This window comes from Cervus elaphus, chromosome 1, assembly GCF_910594005.1.
Source record: "Cervus elaphus chromosome 1, mCerEla1.1, whole genome shotgun sequence".
NCBI lineage: Eukaryota > Metazoa > Chordata > Mammalia > Artiodactyla > Cervidae > Cervus > Cervus elaphus.
Genome location: NC_057815.1, coordinates 45,325,004 through 45,343,431, shown reverse-complemented (window position 1 = coordinate 45,343,431; position 18,428 = coordinate 45,325,004). Strand labels below are relative to the sequence as shown.

Sequence of the window (18,428 nt, the reverse complement as noted above, 5' to 3'; positions counted from 1 at the left end):
TGCTAAAAAGTTTTTGATTTTAAATAGGAGGTTCAGGGAAGGCCCCCTGGGGAAGGAGACCTTTGAGATGAGGAGGAATTCATGCCATTACCTGGGGTGAGTGGCTTGGGCAGAGAGTACAGCCAGGCCCTGGGGTGGAGCGTGCTGGGCACACTGGGGACACATGGGCCATGTGGCTGGAGTGGAGAGCCAGGAGAGAGCAGTGGTCAGTGAGGTCAGAGAGATAAGGGCAGCCAGAACAGGCAGGGCCTTGTTGGCCATTGTAAAGACTTTGGCTGTCTCTGAGGGAAGCCGAGAGGGCGCGCAGAGCAAAAGATGGACAAGATCTAACTTCCGTTTTGGGAGAATTGCTCTGGCTTCTGTGTTGGGAACAGATCTCAGAAAAAAAGTCTGTTTTTAAGACAAAACGAAACCCCACTAAAGCAAAAAACAACTTGGATTTCTTTTCTGTAGCAAGAGCTCTGAAAAGTTTTAAGCAAGGGAATGACATGGTCAGACTTGCATTTGAGGAAGTCCATTCTGGCCAGTGGGAAGGATGTATTGAAGTAGGTAGAGATGGCGTGCTTGCTCAGTTGCTCAGTTGAGTCCAACTCTTTGCGACCCTGTGGACTGTAGCCTGCTAGGCTCCTCTGTCCATCGGATTTTTCAGGTAAGAATACTGGAGTGGGTTGCTATTTCCTTCTTCAGGGGATCTTCCCAACCCACGGATTGAACCCACATCTCTTGCAGGTGGATTCTTTACCACTGAGCTGCCTGGGAAGCCCAAGTAGAGATTAAAAACAGAGAAATCAGGCAGGTAACTGGTGTTGGGGGCCAGGGGCGATGGAGGGCAAGGCCTGACCTGCCCACAGACGTGGAGAAGGGCCAGCTGGTGGAGGATACTCCACAGGGCCTGGGGCTTTTTGCAGGGTGTGTGTGTGGGGGGGTGAGGTCGGTGAGAAATGGGCAAAGAATCAAGAGTGAATCCCGTAAGTGGCTTGATAAGCCTTCAATAGAGTTTGTTTTCTTCTTTCTCACACTTACCTGCCTGGCACCTCCAGACATCACTTTCTGAGGGCTGGGATAGACGGTTAGTCCTAGAACAGTCCTGGGTGGGCTGACCGTAACTGCTTGTCCAGGCTGCCCTGACCTGTCCTGGTTTCTGGCACATGGAAACATCAAGGGTCTTTAGTACCGCCATTGCTGCTACTCTCTGGGTTGTCTGGGATTTGAGACAACAAACTGACTGGGCATTGCTCCCAAGGTTTACCATGCCAATGCCAATTGCAATTCTCTGTCCCTAGAGATTAGTAAGACTTAATGGGGGGGAGGGGACAAAAAAAAAGGCTTGAGATGTAAGCCATCCAATGAGAGTTAGAAGTAGGAAAAAAATCCTCTAGAATTGACTGAGTCATCCTTATCTCCCAGGTAGCAAGTTAGCCTGCAAAGATGAGAAGAGCCATGCTCTAAGGGAGGTCACCCAGAAAGAGCACTGTGTGATTATTGTGTATTGTTCTGTGCTGAGACATAGGGAGGGACATCTTCTCCAAGGTGGTATAATTGTAAATGCCAAATACCTCCCTCTCTGAATGTCCTCCTGTCCTCTCACTCAGCTTCTGCTCAAAAAAGGACAGTTATTGCGTCTCCGAGCAGAAGCCACAGAGCGGGACTGTGCCTGGATTTGCTACTGCCCCCCTGGTTTCTCTGCAGCTGATCTTGTCCCACTCAGAACGCCTGTGGCCCTACGCTGACCATCACTGTTGCCTGGGTATTTTTCCTGACATAAGTGGTCATTGTGCCCCCTTCCTCTCTCATACTTGTCTCAGTTTCAACCACATGTTAGAGTCCTATGCTTGTACCCCACAGAGCTCGGGGTAGGAGCTCCAGGGACTCTTTCCATCACATGGCTTCTTATTTCGTTCCTGGTGTCCCAGTCCTCAGCTTCCGATGAGCCAATGTTGATGAGTCTCCCTGTTTGGGTCTCTTCCTCTCCCTGTGTTCCAGGCAACACCCCCCCCCCCACACACACACCCCAACCATATTTCTCCCAGAAGAGGAGGGAGAAGTAGCATCGTAGAAGGACAGGTCTTAGGTGAGAATAGATTTTGGTGGGAATGGCAGTGTGGGAACAAGTGTGTAGAGAGTGCCTACTATGTGCCAGGCTTGGTACCAGCTGTCACACATGTGGCTGTCCTATTTCATCCTCAGAAAAATCTAATAAGGTCTTTATAATCTCCCTGCTTTGCAGATGGAGAAACTGAGGTTCGAGGCTTGCATAATTTGCGGGTGACAGGACCCTCCCACTTTCGACTGTTCCCTGCTGCCTCTGTCTGGGGCTCAATAGAGGGAGTCAAGTCCAAACTATAGCCAAGAGCCCTGCCTTCCAGACACAACACAATGACCCCATTTTATAGATGGACATAGTGAGGTTCAGAGAGGCCTCTCAGCTGGCGTGGTGGCACAGGGCTTGAGCAGGTCTGACCCCAGAGCCCGATCTCTTTGTCACCATGAGCTATTTGGCATCGGCCCTCTTCTCCCTGGTGCACCCTAAACCACTCAGTTTTATCTGAGGGAGAAAGGTGAAAACTGATAAGTATTAGCTAGAAGGAGGCATTTTCTATATATGGGTGCTAGCTGGGGTTTTTGGGGTTTTTTGCCCCTATTAACATATACAATCCTAAATTGTTTATTTTGTCACTTAAGAATATTTCAAAGGGGGCAAATGCATATTCAGAACCCAGTTCCTAACCCCAGCTTATGGAGAAAGGCGATCTGTTCCTAAGATCTGTTTGCCGGCCTGGCATGTCTGGAAGTCGGCTGCCTCGCAGGCAAATCAGGCTCCTTCTTGCCTCACACCCGCTCCTTGCCTGTCCCCACGTCAACCTGGGTGGGGGCTCTGCCATCCACGGAGCCGCCCTCCCCCGGCAGAGCAGGTGTATTCAGAGACGCTTGGAAGCCATTTGGCAAAAGGAAAAGAGAGACATTGTTCGCCTGCAGTTGGAATCACATAACCTTTTCTTTCTGAAACATTTACATTCACATCCACACCTCCCTGTCGCTACAGAAAATTGAGGAATCCGTGCCCTCCACTCGGACGATGGAAGAGAGCCACGCAAAATTAGCAGAGCTGCTGGGCCTGAAAGCGCTGGTGGTGCCCCTTTCCTTCTGAAAAAAAAGGAGTCTGACTGTGAGGGGAAAAGAATTTTAATCAAAATGGAAAATAGGAATAAAGCATGAAGCTTTCTTTTTCAACTACAGATATTGTACACATGATCCCCACAAGACAAGGGGGTAGGGGAGAGCTAGTGAGCATTTTTCTAGCTGGAAATGTTAGCATCTATCCGCAAGGACAAATGTCCTGCTCGACAGCACAAGAGAAATTTAAAAGGGAAAAACTCCAAACTTCTGCAGCCAAATTCTTACCTTTGATTTGATTTACAGAGCTGTCTCTAGGGAGACTAACCAAATAACAAGCAAAATGGCATTTCAACCACAGTAATAGCCTACTTTTCTAATTATGACACTGATACGCTGCACAGACCTAGGAGGGGCAGAGCCAGAAAAAGTGGAATTAGTTCCTCCGTCCTACCTTTTGTTGGGTACACTGCATCAATTAAAACTACAAAACGTAATTTAAAATAAAAAGAAAGACCTCCCTGTGTTGGCATCCTGTGTTCTGGTTTGTAATCTCTGCGATGACCTCCGTGCTAGGGGATTAAGGACTCCATGGGGTTGCAGCAATCAGCCCCTTGTGGTCCTGGTTATTACTGCTTGAATAAATACACGGCTGCCACAGGGTCTTCATTAACATCATGAAAACTGGGGCCTCCACAAATTGAGTAATTGCTAGTGGTTTTTTGTTCTCTCTCTTTTGTCAGTGCCCTGTCCTGATATCCAGGTGGTTGGGGACGAGAATCATTTGCATAGGTTAAACAAACCAAACCGAACCAAACCATAGAGATTGTGTTCTCTCACATTCCAGGCAGGAGTGGGGGGGGTGTGTTAAAGGAGCATTTGGGCAATTACTGTAACTTTCCATCCAGGTTTCACTAAAGAAGTCACCCAGCCCACTCTAGCTGTCTGGACAGACAGTGCCTGTGGACACACCAATCAGTTTAGGGGTGTCTCTGAGAATGAAGCCACAGCTCTTTGGCAAACAGAATGAGTGGGTGGGGTAATGATTATTAATCAAAGACTGTAGTGAATTATGGGTTTGTATGTTGTGTTTACATTGACTCCAGGGCATGGCCATGTGGCTACCACTGTTTCAAGCCAGGTCTATGAGAAACTAAATTTACCTCTATTCCCAGTTACTTCTGAGCTTGGATGTACATGTGTTTGTGTGTGTGTGTGTGTATAAGGAAACTAAGAACTTAAATGTACATTAGGATACCCAGCAGATAGATGTGTCAAAGAGAAAGCTTAGCTCTTGCACAAACAGACTTTAGCCTCATGAACAATTTTTACAAGGTATTTGCGAGGCAGGAAGAGCCATGCAACTCTTTGGTACCAACAGCAAACAGCAGAACTAGTAGATCTGGGAAGGTCTTCCCCAGGATGAAGCATCTCCAGCTTCCCCATCTCCCCATGGAGGATGGAGAGGGTCTCACCTTGACTTTTCCATAGCTTCCTTTGGGGATGAGAATCTTGTAGCCATTCACCTCCACCGAGAGCTCCTTCACCCAGGAGACGGCTGAGCCCCCCCGGTGCTCGTTCTTGGCCTCCACACTGAAGAAGGGGAGGCTGGAAGTCTGCAAACACTGTCGGGCCAATAGGTAGGCACAAGAGCCTTGGAAGTGGAAGAGGAAGCCATCAAACGTGTGGTAGTGCGGCTCCCCGAACACCACACACGTGCTGGTCTCCACTGGGCTGCAGTAGAAGAATTTGCCTTTGGGTTCGCACACCTCGTAGGGGCTGCAGGAGGCATCCTGGCAGTAGATCTCATTGTTGAAATCCAGACAGCGGCACTTGATGGTGCAGTTCAGGTCATCCCAGAACACCTCCCCTCGCCGAAGGAACTGTCCTGCGGAGTAAGGACAGCAGAACTAACAGTTATTGAGCATTTACCTTCTATGCTGAGCATCAGGCTAAAAGCTTTACTTGCCTTGTACCATTTAACCCACAACAGAAACCCCTGTTAGATTCGAAGTGCTGCTTTCTGTTGTCAAGTGAGGAAACTGAGGCTGAAGAGGAGTTAAGACGATTCATCTCAATCACTCAGCAACTCAATGGTGAAGCTGGGATTCCAAGCCAAAAGTGTGTGAATCCAGGCTAAGCTCTTGGCAACACTGTCTCCGCGGCTGGTGAGCACACTCTCATTCAAGGAAAGACACGTTGTTCCACTCCACAGGAAAGGCCAGGACACACAGCTGCCCTTGCCTTCCTTTTGACATTAAGAGGAAGGGTGTTCAGAAAGAAGGCCCAGCCCCCTCAGGTAACTCAGCAACACTGTTGGTTCATTTGCCAATGTGTTCCTTCATTCACTCATCCGCTCATTCAACGAGCATTGGGGACTCACTGTGAGACGGAGCAGAACCCCATGGTCCTTGCCCCCAGTCCACCGTGTCTCCCGCCTGCCTTTGTCTGTGGAAAACTTCAAAGAATGAGTTTAATCAGAGAAGCGAGAAATGTGGAAACAAAGGAAAACAGTCAAAGGAGGCTAAATAATAATAATATAGTCATTAAACATAATCAGGGACCTTTAGTTCTTTCTCAAGGGCTATAGATAATATTCTGAGCCATATCCCGTGAGCTGTCTTATAGATACTGAAACAGCAGGTGGAAAAGTTAACTACATTATAGTTATGACCAGATTATACCAAGGACAGGAGTTGCTACAATTCCAAGAACTGAACCACAAAGAAATGGGAACAAGTGGACCCTGGAACTGAAGATTAACTGTACCTAAAACAATCAAGATGATGCTGGTCAGATCACTGATGACCGATTTGAAGATGACTGTTAGGATGACTGTGCTGCTTCTGCAAGTAACCCTCCAACCCCAACTCTGTCTATAAGGCTCTCACCCCCTGCTTGTCGGCAGCAGGGAAGGGGGTAATCAACCTTTGGACAGGTGTCTGCCCCCCCCCCCCCGCCCCCCAGTTGCTGGTATCTGAAATAAAGCAAATGTTCCTTTCTACCAGCCTGGCCTGTCTATTGTCTTTTGAGCAGTGAGCAGCCAGACCCACATACACATACCTTCCGGTAACAAGTAGGTGCCAGAAAAGAATCATAAGGCAGGCCCACAAAATTAAATCCCAGGCTCCCTGGGAAGATGCTGGAAAGGGCTGACCTCTGACTTGGCACCATCGTGGGCTCACAAATCCTGCAGACACTACTCAAGCAGAACTTACATCTACATGAGTTACCTTCTCCCCTCAGCTTTTTGCTCCATACTCTGTCATGTACCTCTCTTTGCAACCACCAGGCTCCTCTGTCCATGGGATTCCCAAGACTGGAGTGGGTTGCCATTTCCTTCTCCAAAAGATCTTCCTGACCCACCCTAGGCCCTGTCTAAGTCTAGCCCTCCTCACTCTTTATCCACTGGACAGAACTTCTTGACAAAATCTGGGTCAGGAGGAGAATGAGGTGGGGAGGGGAATGGTTCTAAGCAATGTGCTAATTCTTTTTTTTAGTTTTTTTTTTTTTAAATTAATAAACTTTATTTTTAGAGCAGTTTTAAGTTCACAGAAAATTGAGTGCAAAATACTGAGAGTTTCCATATACTTCCCGTCCTGACACAACTGGGAAGTGCTCATTTTTAAAATACTTACTTCTCTTTATTTGGAAGGTGCTCAGTCTTTAAAACCATTTCCCTAAATGAATGATTTCCCCCCACCAAAACCCTTGAAATCTGCCAGTTCTTCATATCAACCTTCAATGGACATGGGAGCACCTCTGGGCTGGGGGTTGTGATCCAGTCCTTGGTCAGGGGTCGGAGTCAAGAGAACCGAGCAGTGGTCACAAGTCTGCCATCCACTGCCCAGACCGCCGACCTAACTTCCTCCTGTCTCAGTCCTCCACCCTGGAGAAAGTGGACAAGACTACGTTCTCATCTCTGCCTCCTGGGGAACAGAGACACTAGAAAAAGCTGGCACAGGTTGATAAGGTAGAAGCATCTGTACATTGAGAATGTCTGAAAAGGAAAATATCAAAGATGCAATGTTAAGACGTGTAAACAATATCATATGCCAGGAAAATAACTATAGTTTGAAACTGTAGTTGGAAAAGGTTTCTCAAATGTTTGTAAAACTGAATACCTAGGGACTTCCCTGGTGGTTCAATGGTTAAGAATCCATCTTCAAATGCAGGGAATATGGGTTCAACCCCTGGTTGGTGAACTAAGATCCCACATGCCACAGAGCAACTGAGACCGTACAGCGTAACAAGAGAGAAGGTCATAAACTGCAACCAAAGATCCCACATTCTGCAACTGAGATCTGACTCTGTCCAAAATAAATAAATAAATAAAATTTTAAAAAACTCGAATACCTAATGCAGAGTGCAAGGCTGCCAGATGAGCCGAGGCAGAAGGCAGGGCTACCCCGGTGACAGTCCTTTCACTATCTGCCCAACAGGAACAATTAGGTCTCAGCGGGCAGTTCTGTTTCATACCTGTTGGGAATAGGGCCCCCGAATGAGATAATAGACGTATTCACATTCCCAGTAGGTCATATGCATCAGCCTTGAAAACAGGCCCTTCCAACCTCAGTGCTCTTTGGCACTAACCCAGGCTGCATATATTGTAACAGCCTCCACTCGGTATAATTTCCAGTTTCTGCTTTCTCAGCCTTCCAATAAATGAGGGGGAAATGCCTTTGAATAGAGGAGGTTTGGACCAAAAGGTAGACTCTCTTGAGATAATTTTGTTTGCAAAATGATGATATAATAAACCCACTCTATGCAACACTTCCCCTGTTATCACCCAGGCCAAATCCCCATCTCATTAGATTGATATATGTCCAGTGGCACATTAAAATGCACAGCAGTCTGTATAAGGAGATTGGATTTGTCCTGTAGATGAAACCCACAGCCATCACTCAGTGGGGGAAAGAATGAAGTCAAAGTGAGGACTTTGTGCATGGCTGGCATCTGGCCAACTCCACAGCACTGTGAGTCTGTATTTTCCCGTTATCACAGCATTTCACTCCCGGGACCCAAGGAGAGGCTGTCACCCGGCCCTTAGGCAGCATGGCCACAGACAGTCAGCTCTGTGACACTTGGACAAAGGGAAGAGGCATTAGGTCGGTCCCCAGTCCGGGCCACAAAGGGGAGAGAGAGAATGGGGCAGTGGTTTGGTGTCTTTCACAGACCTCAGATGAAGCTGTGTTTACACTGTGTAAGGGAGGAGAGTGCAGTCTTTGAAATCCTGATGAGCTTTGGAGCTAGGTTCTTTTCTGTCCAGCTTAATACTGGCTTAGCTCTAAGCATTTATTTGCTGTTCAGAACGTGGAGGACTTGACAGTGCCCACAGAGGCAAGGATGCCCAGGCAGGCCACCTTCACCCACGACCTTCCCTCAGAGCCAAGGCAGAGGTTTGGTAAGTGTGACTGCAGCACAGGGGATGGGGCAGAGGCGGGCAGAGGGGGGCAGAAGGGGTGGGCATTTCAGGCCAGGTGAATGTGAAAGTGAGGGTGCAAGTCGCTCAGTCGTGTCCGACTCTTTCCTACCCCATGGACTATATAGTCCCTGGATTCTCCAGGCCAGAATCCTGCAGTGGGTAGCCGTTTCCTTCTCCAGGGGAACTTTCCAACCCAGGGATCGAACCCAGGTCTCCCGCATTGCAGGAGGATTCTTTACCATCAGAGCTACAAGGGAAGCCTGACAATACTGGAGTGGGTAGCCTATCCCTTCTCCACTGGATCTTCCTGATCCAGGAATTGAACTGGGGTCTCCTGCATTGCAGGATTCTTTACCAGCTGAGCTACCAGGGAAGGTGACTATGGCTCTTCTGATTATTACACAAATTGAAGCCCCCAGGGCTGCCGAGACACATAAGTCCCCTGGCCATCCTTTCAATGGAAGGACAGAAAGAGACCTCCTGAAAGCTCCATCCCAAACCATAACCTTCTTATGCATCTGGGTGCATTTCCCTGGATCATCTGTGCCTACACAGCACCCTACACTCGCATCTCTTGTGATAGGTTTTGCACTGTTTCATCACTGAGTCCACGGCTGTCTTCTCTACTGTAGGGTCAGAGGAGTCCAGAGCAACTTCATCTTTAGCACCTAAGAGAATGGCTAGCGTCTCATTTGGAAAGATGTAGTGTTGGATGGCTGAATGGATGGATGGGTAGTTGGGTGGGTAGGTAAGTGGGTGAGTGGATGGGTAGAGAGATGGATGGCTGATTTACTAATTCTGGTTGCTATAGCCTCCACTTCTAGAAGCAGAAATATGAACAGAAATCCTGTTTTCTGAATACTTTTAGACATATAAGAAGCAGGAATCTATAAACCAGAACGTTCCTGTGAGAGTCCTGGGCTGTTTTGCACCTCCAAAGAGGTTTTGATATTTCAGAGAAGGCTCCAAACTTCGAATGCCAATGTAAACAAAACCCACTGAGGTTAACTTATAGCTTGTTCACACAGATGTAAAGCCAGCTTTGATTCTCCCTAAAATCCTGCATGTTTTGCCACTGCTTCAAGGATTTTAGGAGAAGCTACCCTAAAGACTATGACATTTTTTCCCCTTTGTTTCTAATCATACTAGGAAGCACTGATTTACCCTCGTAGAGACTTGGCGATGCTTCAAGTTCGCCCACTCCTGTGGATCTACAAAGTGCAGATGGCAGAGGAGTAAAGATGAGAAGGAAAATTTAAAGGGGGAAATGGCAACAACAACAACAACAAAAATAATGTTAAACAGGAGGGCTCCCTTCTGTCCCTCTGGCTGAGAAATCATTCAAGAGCCTCATGCACTTTACAGTAGTTCCCAATGGGGAGCTGTGTTCACACCCCAGGCAAAGACTTCAGAAATCGCAGTATGGCCAATGCAGGCTTCAGCTCCTGGAGTGATGAATGTGCATGCTAAAATTACCTTGATCTCCATTATCCAGCCGAGCGGTGTCAAAAGAGTAAGGCATCAGCAATGAGTCCGCCCCCGTGGCTTAAAAGCCTGCCTGTCAATCTAAACTAAACAAACCCTGCTCTGCCTCAGAGAAGAGGAAATGCCTTTACCTCTGGAGGTGCAGCCATTGGCTGGGTCAATTTCCTTCCCGTCAACTTTAAATGCCCAGCGACCTGGCACATTGACGTTTGTTGTCTCTTGGATGTTCACAATATCAGGGGTTCTTGACCCCGGCAGGCTGAAGAAATTGGTGAGGTTTCCACCATTAAATCCTGCCTAGAGCACAAAAGAAAGAGCAGACTTCTGAGCATACACACCATCCCCATTTGGTTTACTTGCCCAATGTCTTATTCTCAGAGCCCAGCACAACCTGAAATCAAGAGACAAAATTTAACTTTTCCTGAAGCCCCTGGGGCCACCATTCCAGATGACAAAGGCCCACTAGTTCATGCCACTTCCTGGATCAAGGTAGCAAAGATAGGCGAGACTAATCCCTCAGCGCACCTGCTAGACCAGACGTGCTTCTCCAGTTCAAAGCAAGATCCCTCCCCACCCACCGCTGGATGCTGAGAGCGTAGGCAGAGAGTGCAATGCTTCAGAAACACGTAAAGAATACCCCAGAGTACCACCTACTTGGGCCATCACTCCCCCAAGACCTGTCAGGGGATCGCCACCACTCGCAGTCCCAGTGGTCCAGTTGATCTCATAATAATTGAAGAGCGTAAATGTGTAGGAGCCATCAGACACCAGGACGGCTTGGAAGGTGTTCACCTGCAGGATGAGAATGGGTGGGTGCGGGGGTCTCATGACTTGCGTTCCCCACCATCTCCCCAGTTGCAGCTTCCTTACCCTCCCCTTTCCCCACCCCCAAGCTGCCCAGAGCGGCTGCCAGGCCCCTCTTGCTCTGCCTTCTCTCCAAATACGTTCTTGCCTCCAGTGGGAAAAGCAAGACATGTGGGGTTGTGCATCCAGAGGAGAAATTGCCTGAGAATTACCTACAGGCTGACTCAGCGCCCCTCTTAACATCTCTGAGTGGTACCAGAAAGGAAAGTCAGAGGCCGGCTCAGCATGTGATAATCCCGAATACCTATAGATGGCAGCATGGGAATAAACTATAGGAAGCCGTCAGGTCGGGGAGAGGGCTGTGAGCACCTGTTCCCAGAACTGTGGGGTGGGCTGGGGGAGGGGGAGCAGGGCACGCAAATGCCAGTCGGTGTGACTCCAGCGGTGGCATGGGCCCTTTTCTCTGGCTCCCTGGAAAACACGGCTAACCTTGGTGAGATGTCTTCCCCTCTCTTAGGTGAAGCTTGGAAAGTGCTTTTTAAAAAGCACGTTGTGGGGAGAAATTACTCCTCTAATGGAGCATTCATGCATCACTTTATATCTGCAAAATTCTCACCGTGCCCCCCTTCCCATCTGTACCTCATCCAATATTAAGATGGGCAGGTTTTTTTGGCCCATTCACATCTCAGGAGCTAAGAAAGCTGAGGGCTGGAACTTCCCTTGAGGTCCAGTGGCTAAAAATCCACTTTCCAAGGCAAGGGACCCGGGTTCAGTCCCCGGTTGGGGAGCTACGATCCCACATGTTGCAAGGCAACTAAGCCCTGGAGCTACAATTACTGAGCCTGTGCATGCTGCAATGAAGACCCAGTGCAGCCAAAATAATTTTTTTTTTTTAAAGAAGGAAAACTGAGGGCTAAGTGAAACAAATTGCTGGACTTGCCACAATGACCCAACAACAGAAAACGGGACGGACCCAGAGCTCCCAGTCTGATCTCCGAGTGCACTGTATTATATACTGTCTTAATTTTCAACTTTTAAGGACAGAGATGTTATACAAATTCAAACCAGCCCTGCAAACAGTTTCCAGAAAGAAGCTGTAGCAAACTCTGTCCTTTACTTCTTTCCTTTGCTAATCCCTACCCCTTGATGTGTGTTTTCAGGAAATTCAAGTAAAACTAGAGATGAAAGGAGAGACTGCTTTGACCTTTCCCATTCAAACCCAGCATTTTCCCAGCTGCCTGATACCATCCTGGTTAACAATCTGTCAGACGCAGAGGAACACCCACATCCTTATCCTGTGTAATCAAACTGGGCGAGAGGATCTTGGAAGCCCCAAATCTCCCATCCTAGACAGTCCCAGGGAGGGAGAAGAGGTGCAAGTAAAGAAAAGCCGTTTTTGTAACCGAGAACTTTCTCCTTGCGCTCTGCGCTTGCCACGGCCGATGGCGTTTACGATAGAGCCGCCCAGGTATATGCCTCCTTCTCTGGCCCTGCGCAACAAAGGAGCAAAGTGGGACACAGAGGGGACCCAGCAGTCAGCCTCATGCCGCTGTGGGGTCGGGTTCAAGAGACAGGCATAGAATCAAGGTCATGCAAAAACCAAGGCTAAACCCTCCTTCAGACCAGGATGCTCCTTCAGGATGTGAATTCCTTCTGAAATAAATTTGGAAATATCTCGTATCCAAGCAGGTCTTGAAAGCAACGCATGTCTGACCCCAGAAGTCAGCTCATAACCAACTAATCATGCTTAAGAACGTTCCAGAAGCTGCCTCACCCTCAGGCACCTTCTCACTTACTCTCACACACACCCCTCCCCCCAACACACACACACAGGTAATTCTACAACCTGCGTTTAAGACTCTTCTGGATCTGTTCTTGTAAAACCATGTTTTCAATTCTTGAAAAGCCCTTTTGTGCTACTTCGTGTTCGTGCTAAGTCGCTTCAGTCCTGTCTGACTCTTTGTGACCCCATGGACTGTAGCCCACCAGGCTCCTCTGTCCATGGGGTCTTCCAGGCAAGAATGCTAGAGTGGGTTGACATTTCCTCCTCCAGGGGATCTTCCTGACCCAAGGGTTGAACCTGCGTCTCGTGCATTGGCAGGCAGATGCTTTACCACTGAGCCACCAGGGAAGCCCTTATGATACTTCAAAGGACTTTTAATGCTACATAACGGGGGCAACAGAGGAAAGAGGTTAGGATTTGGAGATACGAGACTTGGTTTGCACCCTGCTCTGCCTTGTATAAGGTTCAAATCCCTTTTCTTGACCCTTGGGCAAGTTACTTAACCTCTCTGGGCCTGTTCCCTCACCTTTAAAGTGGAAGGCGAGCTTCCACAGGTCAATGATTTGCAGAGATACGGCTAAATGATTTGCAGGCATAGCCTAATACAGCCCGGGGTTCATGGCCAGCCTCAATAAATATTAGTTTTCCTTCTTTAAAGTAAACAGGTCCCCATCCCCTTGACTTTCTATTGGACTTCTAAAAGATCTCTCATGTCCTATGTTTAACTGGCCTGTTGATACGTGTTCTTCTAAAGAAGGGGAGGCCTGGGATAAGGGTAAACAGGAGAGGGGGCAGATTTCAAAGATAAGGATGGATAGACACTCCTGCAGCCCTGGAGGATTTTTATCATCTTTCTCTCCCAGGAGCTCAAAGCACTTAGATGTTACCTCATTCATCCTCATGGAAAGAGTCCTCACCTAGTCTAGAAATTTACTCCAAAGTACAAACCAGAAAGTATCTAAATTATCTTGCCATTTTTACTGCCAATGGAAGTTGTTTTTTTTTTTTTTTTTTTTTAAAGGTGGTCAGCATTTGATGGGCATTTTTTTCTCTTTTTTTTCTCCCACTGACACTAAAATTTATTGATCACTGGCATCCTGCATTCTAACACTATAAGGTATGAGAGTTGAGGACATAAAACATCACCCGAGGAGCTGTTAGCAATCCATAACATGACAGAGGGAAATGTATGCTTCTTTAGAGGTTATTTCTAGCCAATGCATCCCTTGTTTAAACTTGTTTCTTTCTGTGGTCCAGAACATCTTAGCGATACAGTGCAACCCGACGCTACGGTCAGGAGGTGCAAAGAGGGTGCTTACTGCCTGGCAGCTACAAACTGCAAACGCAGCTTTTTCACCCCTCTCTCTCTCTCTCTCTCTCAATCCCTCTCCTTCTCTCCCTCTCTCCCTCTCTCTCCCTCTCTCCCTCTCTCCCTCTCTCTCTCCCTCTCTCCCTCTCTCTCTCTAACTCAGTAGTTTTTGTTCCACCCTTAAACAACTGACTCATCGCCAAGGAAATTGGAAAACAGATGGAATTGGAAACAATCCTAAGAAAGCGAAGGGCAGATTTTTGAGTGTCTTTGCTTACTGGAAATTATACATCGAAGACCCATCTGCTACTTCAAAGATCTCCATTGCCAAAGTCACCCAAACAAATGGCAAGCTTTCCTGAAAACTCTGTTCTGTCCTTTTATATAGAAAGTTGATTATCTCTATAATAATGCCAGTGATAATCTTTCTTATTTGACTTTTAGTTGATTGCTCATTTGGGGTTTCTGAGCAGATGTTTAAACTTTATTCATGAAAACGCTTTAACTGCCCACTCCAATTAGCATCAAAGATGAATAATTCTAGCCCCGGTCACAACTTTTTTAAAAAAGGTCATAACATAATAAAATGAGCCAGATCATTTGGCCCAACAGTGGCACCCTATTTTCCTTTTCCTATCAGGTTTTGTGGAAAAAGGGTAAAAAAAGGAAATTAGCTGATGGAGAGAGGCTTTTGTGCCTCTGATAAGAGAAAGGGACCTTTGGTTCCCTGATTGTTCCCTAATCATAAGGGGTCTCAGTGCCTCAATCACTCTCCTGCAAAACAGAAATGCTACCCACTACAAGGAAAGTGAGGAGGGCTTCCTTCTAGACATTTGTGATGATTCGTGACAGAGACGACACAGCTTCTAAACATTATTACAGCCTACCAGACTGGTTAGGTGTGATGGCTCCCTCTGTTTCCTAAAAAGTGAGTTGGCAAGACTCCTCAGTTTAACTCAAGGAAACCGACATTCTTCAGCTCTAACAATTAGGCTCCTTGAGAGTAGTGAAGATGGATAAGAATTAGGTGTCAGGACATGAAGTGGAAAATGGGAAATATGAATGATTACAGGCGTGGTGCTGCTCCCTCCGTAAAACGTGACTTCCTCCCAGGTCACAATGAAAACCCAAGTGGCAGAGAAGGTTGCCATGTCTTTGAAGTACTTCCTGATGTCCTTGGTGGCTCTCCTCAAGATGACAGGGTCCATGGTCTCTCTGTAATAGATCTCGCCTCGAATCCCATTGTGCACATCTGCCCAAAAGGGAGCAATGAAGGCCCTCCCATCCGTCAGGGGGAAAGATTCAGGTGTGAACTGGCTCACGAGCACGTTGAAGGAGACAACTCCGTTGTTATTGACCTACAAAAATAGGAGAGGTTTTGCACAGTGTATTTGAGACTGTGACAATTTCAGAGTCATAAACCAAAACAGACGTTTACCTAATCATGTGAATGGAAACAACTTTTAAACCACTGAATTAGAACCTCCAGACAGCAGCTTCCATTGCTCAACTAGGAGGTTCGTTTGCTTCCAGACAAACTCATCAATTTCCTTTCACTTTCAATTTGTAGTGAGCGTCATTTCTTTAATAATCAGCCTCATTTTCATGTTCTCTATTCCTGTCTTTGTTTACACTTATCAAACGCTATTGGACTGTGTGTGTGTGTGTGTGTGTGTGTGTGTGTGTGTGTGTATGTATTGAGTTAGGCAGCAGCTTATGTGGACAATAAAGAAGGTCTAGAGTTACAGATGCAAATTGACAGAAAAAAACAACATGGAAGCAAAAGGTTAAATTTAAAAATTAAGGAACTCTGTATTAGACCTTGATTCCTATTATATGACAAGAGAGGAGTGTCAGTAAAAGATAGATCAAATACTCCATCATCAAACTCAGATCTCAGATGAACCACATCCCACTCTGAGACATTTAAAGGATTTCTATTGATGTCACAACCACTCTGAACACAGAAAAGGGACAAGGTAATAATCTACAGATGAGCCCAATTCCATTATAGCTCTTGTAGTCTGGGGACTTCTTTGTGTAATCTCTGCACAAAATGGAGACATGAAAGCTTTACATTGTATATGTAAATGACTATCTTACAATGATTTCTTCATGATTTGTAAATGGCTTAGTAAGCTTACTAAATCTTACTGCAAGTAACAAGCCAATATACATACTCATAAGCAGAATCTGTAAAAAATTTGCCTCTGTCTGTGTCTGCAGCTCAATAAGTTGGTCCATGAAGTTCATATAACTCAAGGGCTTGTACAGTTTCAACAGCACGAATGTCAGTGATGGGAATCCTTCCAATTCCTCAATACAGAAATACTCTATTGTTAGGTTCATATTAATTAGAAATATTATGGACATTAATGGTGATCCAGATCCCAGAGGTTGGTTATCAGTATCTGAGCCACGGGTACGTCAACCTATTTTGGAAGCAAGGGTGTGTGGTTTGAAAAGGAAGCTGGAGACCTAGCTACAAAGACATTAAGAGCCCATTGTCTGCAAGTCGGCAAACAACCCAGAATCTTGAGCAAGACTACATGACTCTGGAAACTCAGGGAACAATTTGCCGTCAAATAAGTCTGCCCCAAATTAAGGACTCTCCTTCTGCAAAAGCAAGAATTCTTCAGAATCCATGTCACACAATACAGTGAAGGAGAAAGAGGAGTTTAACTAAATACACATGTTTTGGCTAGTGGTCTAGGAGACCAAGGCTTCCAGAATGGAAGCCCTGAGAATACCTCTTATCTCCAAAATCAGGTCAATATATTCAGAAACTTACCATCACCTGTTACAGACCAAGGAGGCTATACAGTAAGTAGAGCATAAAGGGCAATTCAAGATGCCACAGCAATGTGTTTTCTAGGAAATAATGGTGTAATTAAAACACACAAACTAGCAGAGGAAGTTTGTGATGACTCAGATGTGTTTCGATTATCTTCTATAGTTAAAGGCGGTGGTTCTCAAACTTTGACGGGCATCAGAATCCCTTGGAGGGCTAGTTAAAACACAGATTGCTGCCTGCCTCCCAGATTCCATAGGTCTGGGGTGGGGCCTGATAAGTGACATTTCTATCAAGTGCCCAGGTGGTACTAAAGCTGCAAGTTCAAGGACCATGGATGATGTAATGGAAGAGGAAACTGTTTTCTGGTGGGACTTAGCCCTGAGCTATCAATAAAAAAGCAGAGAAGTCAGAAGTCCCAGACACAGAGATGACCAGAGATGGAGGTGTTCGGAGTTTGATTTCTTCCTCCGGGGCAGAACATAGGAAAAATTGGAATGTAATATAATACATTTTCTTTATTCAGTTCTTTAAGACCAAAGATTAAGACAGGTTTGATTGCTCTGAACCTTTTCATCAATGTGCAGTAGTCTCACTAGCAGCAATTCCAATGGTAAAAAATAAAAAATAACCTGAGAACACAGGGGCCCAGGAGAGCTCTGACAGCAAATGATACCATTTCTTCATGCAGCTTTGATAGTGAAACCCTATGGCAGATCTCAGACCCTTTGAGGGTGGCTGGTTCTATAAACAACGTTAAATAATAGTGGATTACCCCTCTCCTCTGCTCTGCCTCTGCTCCAAATTGGTAGGAAGTCCAAGAAGAGCAGATGCCTAAACTCTTCACACCCCCAGAAGGGAAAGAAAAATGAGATTACTCCTATTGGTGGTTCACTGTATCTTTTTATCTTGTCTAGTGGCAGAAATAATGTTCCTGGCATTGGGGCCTCTGCGTCTCTTCGGTGTTTAATCACCCACAAAAGCAATTTATTGCCCTGTATACTCCTCTACTATGAACATTAGCCATTAAATATACCTTTGACTTCCTTAATCATAAAACCTATCAGCTCATGAAATCTCAGAACTCGTCATCTGGGCTGCCAATAAATCCTCCATTCCCAGAGCCCTGGAAAAAGGTATTTAAAATACTTTTCCTTAATGACAAACAAGGCGGGGAGAGCCATAGAGCAACAGCTGTCGTTTCTCACTTACGTAGACAGTACGGTAAGGAACGCCGAAGAAGAAGACGGGAATGGCTAGCTTAATCTCAGATGAGCTTCCATCGTCCACTTTAGGGGTTTTGGTGTCATTCTGCCAAAATGGATACATGAGTTCCCTGGGCTGAACTGTCAAGAGAGAGGGTGGTTAGGTAGACGGCAGATCCCCTCTCCATTAGGCAAGCTGCTTCCCTCCCACCCACTAGAGCCCGCTTCTTCCAGTAAGTTACAAATGGCACGCACGTCAGATGGGCTTTTCATTTATCCTAAACCTCAGCTGGACACAGCGTGTGATCTCCTGCCTCTGGAAAGAGGAGCATGGAAGTGATGATGTTTCTCCTTAAGAGAAATCACTTCCTGCTTCATTCTATATTTTCATACATTTAGGAGACAGCAGTGGTTATCGCTGGCTGGAAGGCTGTGAAATTGACCCTGCCTGGAGCTCTCAGAGCACTGAGCGGTGCCTCTGGCTGTGGCGGGGCTTGGCCGGCTTGATCCTT

General features: G+C 46.5%; 1 protein-coding gene across 1 annotated transcript in view; it reads right to left on the bottom strand.

Moving 5' to 3' along the window:
- The window catches only part of LOC122693632 (tubulin-specific chaperone cofactor E-like protein), a 161,710-nt gene that overhangs the window by 59,791 nt on the left and 83,491 nt on the right, over positions 1-18,428 (bottom strand). Inside the window, exons 9-13 of the mRNA XM_043901299.1 lie at positions 17,924-18,057; positions 14,991-15,278; positions 10,679-10,816; positions 10,156-10,321; positions 4,590-5,002 (exon numbers count right to left, since the gene is read on the bottom strand). Coding sequence (XP_043757234.1) covers positions 4,590-5,002; positions 10,156-10,321; positions 10,679-10,816; positions 14,991-15,278; positions 17,924-18,057 — 1,139 coding nt within the window. The remainder of the gene's footprint in view (positions 1-4,589; positions 5,003-10,155; positions 10,322-10,678; positions 10,817-14,990; positions 15,279-17,923; positions 18,058-18,428) is intronic.